This window comes from Galendromus occidentalis, unplaced genomic scaffold, assembly GCF_000255335.2.
Source record: "Galendromus occidentalis unplaced genomic scaffold, Mocc_1.1 scf7180000076870, whole genome shotgun sequence".
Taxonomy (NCBI): domain Eukaryota; kingdom Metazoa; phylum Arthropoda; class Arachnida; order Mesostigmata; family Phytoseiidae; genus Galendromus; species Galendromus occidentalis.
Genome location: NW_003804859.1, coordinates 889,176 through 901,091, shown reverse-complemented (window position 1 = coordinate 901,091; position 11,916 = coordinate 889,176). Strand labels below are relative to the sequence as shown.

The 11,916-nt window shown below is 51.2% G+C and overlaps 1 protein-coding gene across 1 annotated transcript in view; it reads right to left on the bottom strand.

The window, feature by feature from the left end:
• Positions 1-2,870, bottom strand: part of LOC114827973 (uncharacterized) — a 9,329-nt gene extending 6,459 nt beyond the window's left edge. The window contains exon 1 of the mRNA XM_029110601.1: positions 2,830-2,870. Within this exon, the coding sequence (XP_028966434.1) occupies positions 2,830-2,870 (41 nt within the window). The remainder of the gene's footprint in view (positions 1-2,829) is intronic.
• Positions 2,871-11,916: the final 9,046 nt, after the last annotated feature.

Genomic DNA, 11,916 nt, shown 5'->3' with positions numbered 1-11,916 from the left:
GGGGGGGGAAATAACTGAAGCATTTGGGAGAATTAGACGGGGCATCGCACGGAGTCTTTTTGTCAATGGACGATAGCGCCTAGTCCCGATGCGATACAGACTAGGGAATGCAAGGCATTCCGGGCGCCAGGTCCGTATTTCACACGAAACCAGAATGAAGATAAAGCTGTCATTGCGAATCAATGCCTCCGAATCGTCGATACAAAAGCTGTCGGCTAAACATGACCGATAAAGGGCAAGTCGGTCCGAGCTTGTCGCTCCGATAGATTTCTCGCGGAGAAATCAAGGCACCGAGAGTTATTATTCGACGCATGATAGAGCCACTCTGAAGATTCATTCTTCGAGCCATAGATACTTGTCAGTGAGACATTGACCTAGACAAGGATCCTCTTTCAGAAGAAAAATTGCGCCACGAGGTGGACAATGAGAAGTATCTTCATTCTCTGATTTCATCGACAGATCGTCCGTCTCTTCGGCGCCGCGCCGGACAGACGCGGGCATTTTCGCTCGAGATGGGGAAAATGTTCCTGCTTGTGTCTTGTCACGGAAGAATTTGTCAGACGACCGAGGAGTAACCGAATATCGTGGTCAAGCGGAATGTGCACCGAATCGTTAAGCGAGGTGCATTTGAACTCGAGCCCAGCTCTCCCTTGTGAAAACACGGAAGCCATTCCGATCATGAAAGCTTACTTCGAGCACTGTGCGCTCGAAAACAACAATTTTATTCTGCATCTATGCGCCAGAAATCGATCGTAGGCACTTTTCCAATCGCCAGAATCAGGTCAGGGCCAAAATCTGCGTCAGGATTCTTCAATGACGCTTTCTGCGAACCGATTTCCTCCGCTCCATGACCACACACCTCAGCATTCTACACGCTTCTAAGTCGTTGTTCTTTTCTCGATTCTCCGGCCGAGATCTATTCGCTCCGGTCAAGATGCATCATCGTTCTCGAGGTCCAACTTCTCTGATTTTCGCGTGATCCTGTATATTTGCGCGCTCGCTAAAGTTATGTCCACCGGAACCCACACCGTTCCCGCAGTAGAGATTTCGGATCTACTCGCCACTTATCCTGTCTATTCACGAACGGAAACGCTAAAGACACCGCCAAAAAACGACCTCCATGCGTGTGGCTTCCGGGTGTCGTTCTTCTGAGTCGACCAAAGTTCGTAAATACAAGAACCCTGAGAAATAAACGGAAAAAGAAACAAGACCGAAGGGCATGCCGTGATTTTTCGATTCTGCGAGAAGGAAGAGCAGCGGTTTAGCTTCTTCGACCAAATATCGGATTTTTCCTTCATCATCGACCCTCAGGACCGAGCGCTTGATCCAACCCTAGAATTAGGTAGTATAATTCCCAGGATAATCTAACGCCGTCTCCCAGAAAAATAGTCATGAACGAAGGGAGGATTCAGTTCAGGATTTTTCTGCTCCGGAGAAGTACATAACGGCTGCGAGTCCTAGAAAGTGAATAGACTTTCATTTTGACTCGTGTGGGATCAAAAATGAATGCCATGCGAGAATCGCGTGACCCGACGAACGGTTTCGTTTCCGAAAATAGATAGTCGTGGATTAATCGCCTCGTTCTATAAACGAAGCCCAGAAGGTTTCAGAATCCGCAGCAGATGCAGTCGGTAGGATGGTCATATTGGGCGCACCTCGACCGCAGAAAGTGAGTTTCGTTCGAACAGAAAGCCAAGGTTAGACTTCTGAGCAAGAATGGAAGCACCTCGTTAGCACGGGAATTCCCCCGCTATAATTGATCGATTCTTCACTCGACATGATTGATTGATGAACACAACATTTCCTCGAGAATTGAGAAATCCTCGCGAGGAAGGAGCACTTTTGGTTAAACGAACGAATGGACTGCTAGCGTGGAAGCCGCATGTGCATGGGTTCATCTCGGCATTCATCTTGGCATCTCTCTGAATTCACTGCTGTTAGAAATCGAATGATCGGTGGATTCTGATTGGCCTACCCGATCGGGAAGAAAGAATCATCCCGCGAGAGACGGGAGAGGAACCATTCTCGTGAAAGGTCCGTGAGATCTCGTGATTGCTTCCCGAGCACAGTCAAGGCGAAAGAGAGATATACTCTTCGGACCTTGTTTGGAATCACTTTCACTGTCCTCAATGGGTTGGCCGCAATCCGGGAGGGCGGCCCTGTCTCCTTCGGAAGAGTGTCACCGTGCGCGCTAGACATCGAGTCACGCCGGCTGGGCAGAGGAGTGATCTGCCAGAAACGAAATCACCTGAGCTCGAAGCTACCGAAGCAGCTCGTTGCGTTACCGTGGCTTGACAAACACCAAAAAGAGAGACGCCTGAGTGATTCACCCCCTTAAAAAGTCTCTGGGACTCCGCGCAGATTATTATTCGGTCAGGGGGCATAGCCTCAACCTGCTATCGGAAGTTTCACTACGTGGAGGCTTCAGGGGAGCCTCGATGAGCGGAACAGATTTTAGAAGGAGACTAGAGCAAGAGAAGTCTAGAGCTCCAGAGTGAACGGGAGTGGAGGAATCTCCAGCTGAAGCCGCGAAATCGCCTCAAATAGATGAAAGACTGACCGGTGTCGCCAATCCCGGCAATGGTGTCACATACACTGCTTGAGTTCTGTCTGTGTCCACGCAGTGGTCTACGGTTTCCTCTATCCTCCCGGCTCGATGAATTGCAAAACGAGAATCTCACGCTCGGCGCGGCGTCTTCGCCCGATGGAGCGGAGAACAGGGGTCGGACACCATCGATCGCTTCTCAGAAAATTAGCTCGGCGACTCGAGAGTGATGCTCACCGGATTAGAGAAAAATACATTGTCAAAGAATTAAACACTGAACTAACCTGGTCGTCTGTCCCACACACATCGAGTGTTGGGCCCACATTTCGCAACTGACCAAACCCCCCGCTTGGTAAGGGTCTCAAGGCCGGCGCCGCATCTAAGGGTGAGAAGCCACACAGCCAAAGCCACAGAAGAACTGAACCGAATTTCGTCCAAAGGTAATGACCCCTCTTTTTCTTCTCAATGGGGCTCCCTGCGGATGACTCTGGAAACCAATTGAGGGCTTCACTGCCGCTCTTTCGATACGACGAAGTGAATGTAGAATAGACCCGTTGGAATATTTTCTTCCTCGGATGTTTCGGGCGAACCATAGGGAGGAAAAATTTTCAGTTGGGAGCCGGTTATTTTGGGAGGATATCTAAGATAGAGAAGGACGAGTGAGAAGGTTTCGAGAGCAGAATTCTGAATCAACTATTCCTTGCGATTTGGGCAAACTTGGTTCGTGAGACACCGCTGGGGACCTGCGGGCCTCAGTCGGATAGATCAATATTGTTGTACCACGTGCATATGATGCGGGGCTTCGGTCCCGTACGCGAGGAGTGATACTGGAGGATCTTACCTCTTTCCTTATTTTCATTCAGAACTTGTCAGGAACCAATCGTGACGCCCTGGAATCTTCACGCGATGAAGGAGTCTCTCGGAATGAGAATCTGATATTGTACGATACCCGTCCCGTCGATTCCATCAATAATAATGAGTCAATAGGAGAGTAGACAAGACTTCTGGCAGAGGTCATGAACGGATTATGCTCTGAAATGGGACATACCGGTCCGGGTATAGCGGTCGCGGGGTCGGTCTGGTGCTCGAGCTTGTAAAGCCTCGCAGGATGAACATTCCCCGACTGGAGCTCGGAATGTCGCGAATTGAGCCCTCGTTCCATGAGATAACTTCCCTTAGCGAGCTCCCTCAAGGGCGGAGCTCACAAGCCGACCACTTTATTCTTCCTTCCGGCGAGGACAGCCTTCGAGAAGACAGGGAGGAAGAAGTCGGCCGCGCCGGGTAGTGAGCCGCAAGTCCCTCAAGACCGTGGTGATAAGAAATGGTACCTCGCTCGACGAAAGCTCCCAGAAAGGAGCCGTGCCCCTAGTGGGTGCCCTGTCTCGCTCGTTCGTTCTCTCGATCTTAGCGTGGACTCTTATTCTGCTCTGGCGGTCGGCCGTCGAATCGCGTCAACCTAAGTAAGCGAGCCCAAGTGGGGGCGGGAGATGCAAGGAAGGTAGGGTCATCTTCCATGAACTCATGATAGCTGCTAATCCTGTAATTCATTTAGGCCTTGTCAACTTCATGGCTCAAGGGAAAACACGGGCAGCCCTTCGCTTTTTCTCGCTCTTGGCCGGAGAAAGCGTCTGCCGCTTGCAGTGACACGTTTGACTCGCCGTGCAATGTGAAGGGACGAACCCAAAGCCCGTGATCTTTCAGAGGGGAACTGTTTCCATTGAGGGGCGATACTCGTGTGACCAGCCCGAGGAGTCGATCCGAGAAGTATACCTAATCATTTCCGAGATTAGAAACTGGAGTCGGGTTTGATGAAAGGATCAACAGACGGATGATTCGTGGCGCCCACCTCGCATACTAGGGGTTGAAAACCTCTCGATCGAGCCAGCGAGCTTCGGTTAAGACTCCCGATTCCCCGTTGATCACATATCGAATGGAGAGAATCGTTCGGGTTCCATGCGGTCGCTAACGAAGCGATGCCGACGGCGGCAAGGAGGTCGAACGTGTGGGTCAGAACCGTGACGTTGCTGTTTGTCTGTGGATGAAGGTCGACCTCAGTTTCCAGTCTTACGATGCGACGACCGATTATTGTTTTCTCGGAGGTTCATATCTTCTGCTCAGATACACTTCGATGTATCGTTCCTGTAGTTTCCGAGAAGCTCTTACAATAGTCAGCAACACGTCATTCAGTGGTGAAATCGCCGGATTTTCCCGTTAAAGAGCACCAAGCGCCCTGGGCGCATTCTGATCTGCTTTTCTCATGTTCTACCTCCGCTGTGGATGCCTTTTTCTGTTTTCGGATGGTCGGTCTGGATTATATCGGCGTTTCCCTGGCAATGTTTCGTGCTCCCACATTGACTCTTACGCCAAAGTCGATTGTTGAAAAAGTTCACGAATGGTGTGTAAGATGAAATACCTTTCACGGCTGTCTCGAACCAAACTTTACGGATTGGAGACGGCCTGAGGCTAGACTGCGATTCCGGGGGAAACGCGAACGAGATCCGTTTTCACTGTCAAGGGATTGTTCTTCTGAAGAACGATCGCCCCACGAAAAAGAATGTAGCTCAGCGCTATTTTCCCCGAAACACGAAAATTGTAATGGCCCAATCAGAATTCTCCGGGAGCGTGCTCCAGAATAATCAAGCGAAAGCGAAGAAATATCGATGTCTATCGACAACTTGTCCTTCAGTTTTTATTCGTACCCTTCGATGAAGTAGAGCTATTATTACCTGTTTTCATCTCGAAAAGTTCGAGCATCACCATCGGCAAATGGGGAATTTATTATTCATCCGCGGTTCCACAGGGACCGAGCCGTGACCAATGCATCGGAATGAAGGCACCATTCGAACATCTGCGGATGAGTCCTCTCCACTTCAGAATTCAACTTCTCCAAATCCGAGCTCTGAGCTAGAAGCCGCGACGCCCTCTCCTCGTCTGGAGCGCGGCTACGCTAGATCCCGGACAGTTTCCTCCAGGGAAATGGCCGTTCTGTCCAGCGGATTCATTCTAATTTCTGCTCCTGCGGAAGATGTCCAGAACACGTACCGTATACCGGACGCTCCGTGTGGGTCGAGAATGCAATATGGAAATACATTACGATCCGATATGATTGAACTCGGTAATTGAAGTTTCCACTTCGAGTAGATTCACCGGTTCGCTGGTTCGACCTAATTTATTCATGTGGAGCCGTTTAAACAAGTGGCAGCGATCGAACGATCCTTCGCGACGTTTCGAGCGAGTGCGGCGGACGGGGAGCAAGCTCGAAGATGTCGACATGCTTAATCAAAATGCAAATTCACTTCTCTCTGTTGCTGTCGACGAATCCGCGGAGCTCTCCCTCCTCAGAAACTAAACTTGATTCTATTTCGTCTCTTCGAATGCAGTCCGGATCTCTGACGGGTGGATCCCGAGCGGAGAGGGAGGCGCGTGTTTCGGCGATCACACCGTTCCGAGCCCGCGAGAGATGAATATGAGCCCATCTAATGGTCGAATCTGATCTCCTCAAAAATGCCGGGCTACCTGACGCACACGTAGGCCGGAGCACGCCTGTCGACAGGCAGCCGGAGTCCGGGTTGAACTTGGTTTCTCTATGATATGCAACCATTATTGCTAATTAGCCATCGCTTCGCGCCCTCACTAATTTGCCCGTGTGCCGGATGCGATGCCCTCGAAGCCCCGAGCGAACTCGTCGAGAGTTCTCGACAGGAAGCACAGATCACGCCAACCACTGCTTAGATTTCTCGTTCTGGTCGCCTAATCTCTTGAAGGATGTGCACAAACCGCACGCGGGTCTCAACGTTCTTTCTGTCGGAGTCGTTTGCAACGAAAACGGAGAAACTCCGATTGGAGTTGGAGAAGATACATGGACGCAGAGTCGGACTCTCCCGTCGCTGCTATGGAGCAGGAAAAATGAGAACAGGTGAAATATATGGGCATCGTCTATCGGATACACTACAGAATTATGGACGACATATCCTCCTTGTGGACTAATTCTGGAAAGCATTACGTTTGATTTCGTAGCTCTCGTTTCCTATGGGAATGCGGAGGGAGCGTTCCGCATAACTTCACAGAGTCGGATGCTCGGAATAATATTATAGAATGCGGAGGAATATGATGGAATGCGAAGGAACATGATAGAATGCGAAGGAACATGATAGAATGCGATGCCGACACGCAAGCTCTGGAAGACGATGAGCTCCTGAGGCTGGCAGGAATAAAATATGTTGGAACCCTCGATCCTCTCATCTCCCCGATCATGGCCCCGAGGCGATTCGAGCCTTTGTAGGGGTTTAGGTAAGCTCGCTCGGTAGGCTGCTGTGCCATCTTTTGGATCGTGCGCTTGTCGCCGGAGCAGTCGTAATCTCATTTGAAGATATTCTGGAGAGCTCTGCGTTCGATCTCGGAGCTGTCGGCTCATCGGGTGATGCAAAGCGGGCGGTCCTCATAGTTTCGCAGACTCGGGCGGTCGGGATACCATGAATGACAACATGACTCTCATGCGATGCTGACTCGCGAGCTCCAGGAGTAGATGAGCTTCTGAGGCTGGAGGGAGTGCAGCTCATTCATACGCCCTGGATCCTCTGATCACCTCGATCATGCTTGCTTAGAGGGCTGCTGCGTCGCCTTTCGAATCGCACCTTGGCGGAACGGTCAAAGCATCTTGTGGAGAGGAGACACATCCAGCGAACACCGGAGAGAAACTTGCTAATTTTCCGGAATAACTTGAGAACGATGCGATTGATCGAGTGGAAAATTGCTTCTTACGCGAGCAGGAATGATTCTGCATCTACACGGAGTAATTCGAAGTCCTTACGCTAATAACTTCGATTTTTGGTACGGTGACGGACCGACACTACTGCTTTATTCTATAGGGGGATTACGTGGACGAGAGGGCCTCGCTCGACCGCACGACGGTCACTCGTCCCATGTCCGCTCGTTAGTCGACCTAGATGTAGCCAGTCATCCGAGCGGTGAGCAGCAAGCGGCAAATCAGATGCCACCGCCGAAATCAATGTTGGCGCGCATCCGCATAGCACCATGTGAGCCTCGAATTGATGAACTTTGCGCGGACTTCGCACTTTCTGATAATCCAATTCTCCGGGTTCACACTTCGGCCATGCTTCTGATAGCTCAACGTAGGAAAGCAAGATGAAGTAAAGGTGAGAGCGGTCCGTATTGGATCAAAGATACGTATCCACCTAACCGAGGCTGTCTCGTGCAGAGAGTCAACCGTCGCGTCTGACCTAGCAATCGAGTGCTTCCCACGTATAATCTACGTATCCTTCACGAAGAAGACTGCTGACTAATTTCTACGAATCGAACGATAACCGATAGATGGTCCCACTATCGTGACAATCAGCCGGCGCTCTATTCGGAAATGTGAGAGTTATACCGTCGAGGGTTTCCGTCAGCGAAACGATGAGTCGCTCGCATTATCGACGGAATCATCTGAGGAGGAAATCGGACTCAGAATCTGAGCTCCTCGAGGAAAACGCCGGGTGCCCCCTGAGGCCACACAGCTCCCGGTGCCTCGGAAGACGTCGACGCTAATCGGAGTGACTGCTTCCGGGATCCAATCAGAGGTGACCCGATGGCCGAGCGGGCTTTTCAAAGAGTTTCACGGAGTGATTCCGATGTGCCGCAGCAGAAATTTCAGCGCTTGTCGTTGCCGAGATGTCAGTCCCGAGACGTAGAAGGTCCAATCAGAGTCACTACATCCTCCCTCGATTCTAATAAGTCGAACAGGAACTCCAGGTGAAGCATGCAACATGTCGCGCGTAATCACTGGAGTCACTGTGGACGCAGGAATTTGTCTGGAGCGTAAAGCTTCCAGAGTCGGAGCATCCTGAGTCAATTAGTAATGAATCGATGAGAGTCGAAGTTTGCGAATGACAGCTGTCCTCTTCCAAACACGGGGTCGGAGAAGATCGGCGCGGATTCTGAGGTGAACATTCACCTGTTCGCTTTAGCTTCATGAATGGAATCGGAAGGCCACCGGATGAGGTAATTAATTTGTGATAACGCCGGCTAATGTTTCAATATTATTCTGTGATCCGTGCGAAATAGACATTACCTATGAGGCTTCCGAGGACTCCATTCGCAGCACATAGGGCTCTTCCAGAGAACGGAGTAGTAGCTCGCGGGATCGAACAACCTCACCTCCGCAGGAAAATCGAGGCCGGAGATCCCGTTTCGAGAATCCGAGAGATCCTTCCTTCTATGATCTCGAGCACTAGTGAAGAATAATTTGGGACGGCGAGGAGACAATTATATCCGTGGCTGAGTGAGACCGATCTGGAAGCGCTGCCCGCAAACTTCTGAATTGTGTTACCTGTCCCCCGCCTGCGCTCGCCGTCCATCCTGTGCGGTCCCCGAAGCGACGTGAAAAAGGGACCTCGCGTCTTTCGGTCGGTCGCTTAATCGCTCACTTGGCCGATCCCTTTGCCTCACAATCAAATTGTTATTTTTCAAAACATTTGAAAATCGGAGTCCTTGGATCGCCTTCGTCGATCGTTTGTCTGTAGGCACGCTGGATGCGTTAACGCCGCGGCTCGAGCTATTATGGTTCAACAGGGAATATGTTTGACAAATTACCGATGGGCAGGAACGTAGAACGATTTGCGCGGCTGAGGCATGGACGCGGCGAGCAGGAACTGGAGAGATTGAATCAGAACAGGGAATCGCCCTTCAATACTTGCTTCTCTACTCAGTTCTCTCGTATTTCCTTCTGTCAAGCGAAAACAGAAATCTGCATTGGAATGCAAATGCAAATAACTCACGTAGCGCTGAGAAGATAACTGTTTCCATGAATTCAGGTCGGGGATTTTCCTTCATTCGAATGAGTTAGTGTCATTGAATTGACGGATACGTCGTACTTTTACGCGGGTCTCCCACTAGTGACGTTCGGTAGACAGTCTGTTCTAACTCAGAGGATTGAGGGCAGCTGGCTTGCTTTAGTAGATGACAATCGTGACCGATGACCATAGTGAGGCAACTGATTGTTCTCTGTGGGACACTGGCTCCCGCGGCGAATGAATATACTTGAACCAAATACACTCCGAGGGGAAGAATTCAACGATACGGGGGCATCGGTTTTATCCAGCGGGAACCACTCAGAGCCTCAGTGCCCCCTTATCGGGGCATTCCTACCCACTGTGCGGAAGTATTCACTTTCCATGGAAGAAGTTCACTTGCTCCCCGAAAGGATGCAGTCCACCAGCTCAGGATTGATTTCGAAGTTGCTCGTCACGCGACTCTGTTGAATTCATTTCCTCCTGTCGCGGGATGGGTTTTCCCTTTCAAGCGTTTACCCGAAAGCACCGGCTTCGCTCACCTGCTGAGGTTGAGCGATGTCGTCGACGCAGCGTTCGGAAGGGACGAGTTTTGACGGCGCTAACCGAAGATCCGAAAAGCCATTCCAGTCTGCGATAAAGCTGTTTGCTCCCGAATCTTCCACAGGATCAAGCTAAATATGAGCCGATGTACTCTCGCGGCTCGTATCACCGACAGGAAGCCATGCGAAGCCGTATCCGAAGCGGAGCATTCCCAATTCGCCGCTGAGGACGTCGGTCGGACCTAAAGGACGCGACGAGACGCAAACGGCTTCCGATCCTCGATAATCGGGGACTCGGGCAAAGTGTTCGTCAGTCTCTCCCGGAAAAATCGCTCCAGGTGACTACGCGGATTTCTTGGTCCGCCTTGGGAGGTCCTAAATCCGGATCAAAGGCATTCATGCCAAAAGCGAACGTTTCCGGATTCTGACTCACGGTCGTACTCGATACTCACCGAAGACAAATGCCAGGGCGAAAAGCTCCTAGAGCGCCGAGGATCACGGCGCCGGCAATTGGTCGCAGCCTCGTAAGACGCCCTTCGAAATAGGCTTGTCGTCACATGGGGAATATTTATCGTAGCGGCCAGAGACGCTGGAGTTCCGAGGTCTCGAGTGCGGGGGCGGGGGAAATCTCGAAGACTCCTCCCGAAATCAAATCACGATCATCTCCGTAGGTTGGCAGAATGTCCGGTCATCGAACGATCCGCAGGAATGGTGGGTCTCGAATGAGATGTCGGGGACATCACGTATGGGGGGAAAGTCGATACGCAAGTGGCGGATCAGGGGCCGATAAATCGATTCGTCCTGGAAGAGTACCAGCACACCGGATGGAAACAGTTTGATCCGATTCGAGTCATTTCCGACGGCAACGAAGCCTGAAAGCTCGAAAACGACGACCGCTCGGATCCCCAATCTCTTAGATATCGAGTTCGACCTGTTTGTTTGTTCCTGGCAGTCCCCGAGAGACGACGCGATCTGAAGTCGAAATACAGAATGGAATGCCCGACCGATGGATAATTTCGGGATCTCCCACCGATCTCTGGCCTATGTGCCGAGCCTCCGAATATGAGCACGTTAACCCATTCGCCTATACAAACGGCATTTCACAATTCCAAGGTAATGTTCAGCATGTGTGACACATTCGCGCACATTCCGATGCCGAAGAGAGGGGCGTATGAGCTGCGTTTTTTCCGTCGATTGAAGAGGCGAAGCATAAAACGTTTATCACCCGAAAGAGTCCTAGAGGAATGCATCCATGGCAAGGCAGAGTCAAACCGTCTACGTGCGGGCTCCGAGCGGCTCGGATAGAGTTCTAGGGTACGACGGATCCGCTGCGGGACACCGCTGTCTTCTCCCATCCGAAGGATTTTCAAGCGGAGAAACTCTCCTCATCAGTAATGGAGTATCAATCGATGACTCAGTGACTATCGACAAAGTCCGATACCGCGCAGTTAGGGCTTGCGTACTCTGCGATTGACGACCGAGAGCAATGGAATCACCGAGGAGGCGGTCGCGAGATGTGACGTATTAGGGTGACATCTACGAACGAAACTCTCATCGTTGGAGGACGCATGCAGCAGAGCATCTCATCCCAGAGTCCATTAGGTCCTGGCAGATTGTCGGAAGTATGAGGTCCCCGATTCTCGTGCCGACCGCGCTATGTTAAAGTAGAGACAGCAATTCGTCTTTTGCCGGGCGGCGCTTCCGTGAGCAACTCTTAGTCCGTTGTCTGTACCCACATTATGACGTAGGCTCGCGGCGGATGCCCACGCGCCATCCTTGGATTTCCCCGCTTCGGGGAGCATCCTCGTCCAAAGAAGGTTCATGGAACTCGTGCAGCTCGATATCGTGAGACCCCGTCGACGTACTCATTCAAAGCCATTTTTCGGAGATAAGCAGTCGATTGAAATTGTTGTCCTTCGTGAGCTCGACCGAGACGATCTACGACTCCGTCGCATCGGGATTCTGGGGATACGGGAAAGGGAACGGCGATCTCTACTCCACGTCGAGGAACATCTACGACTCCTCCAACATTGTGCTCGTT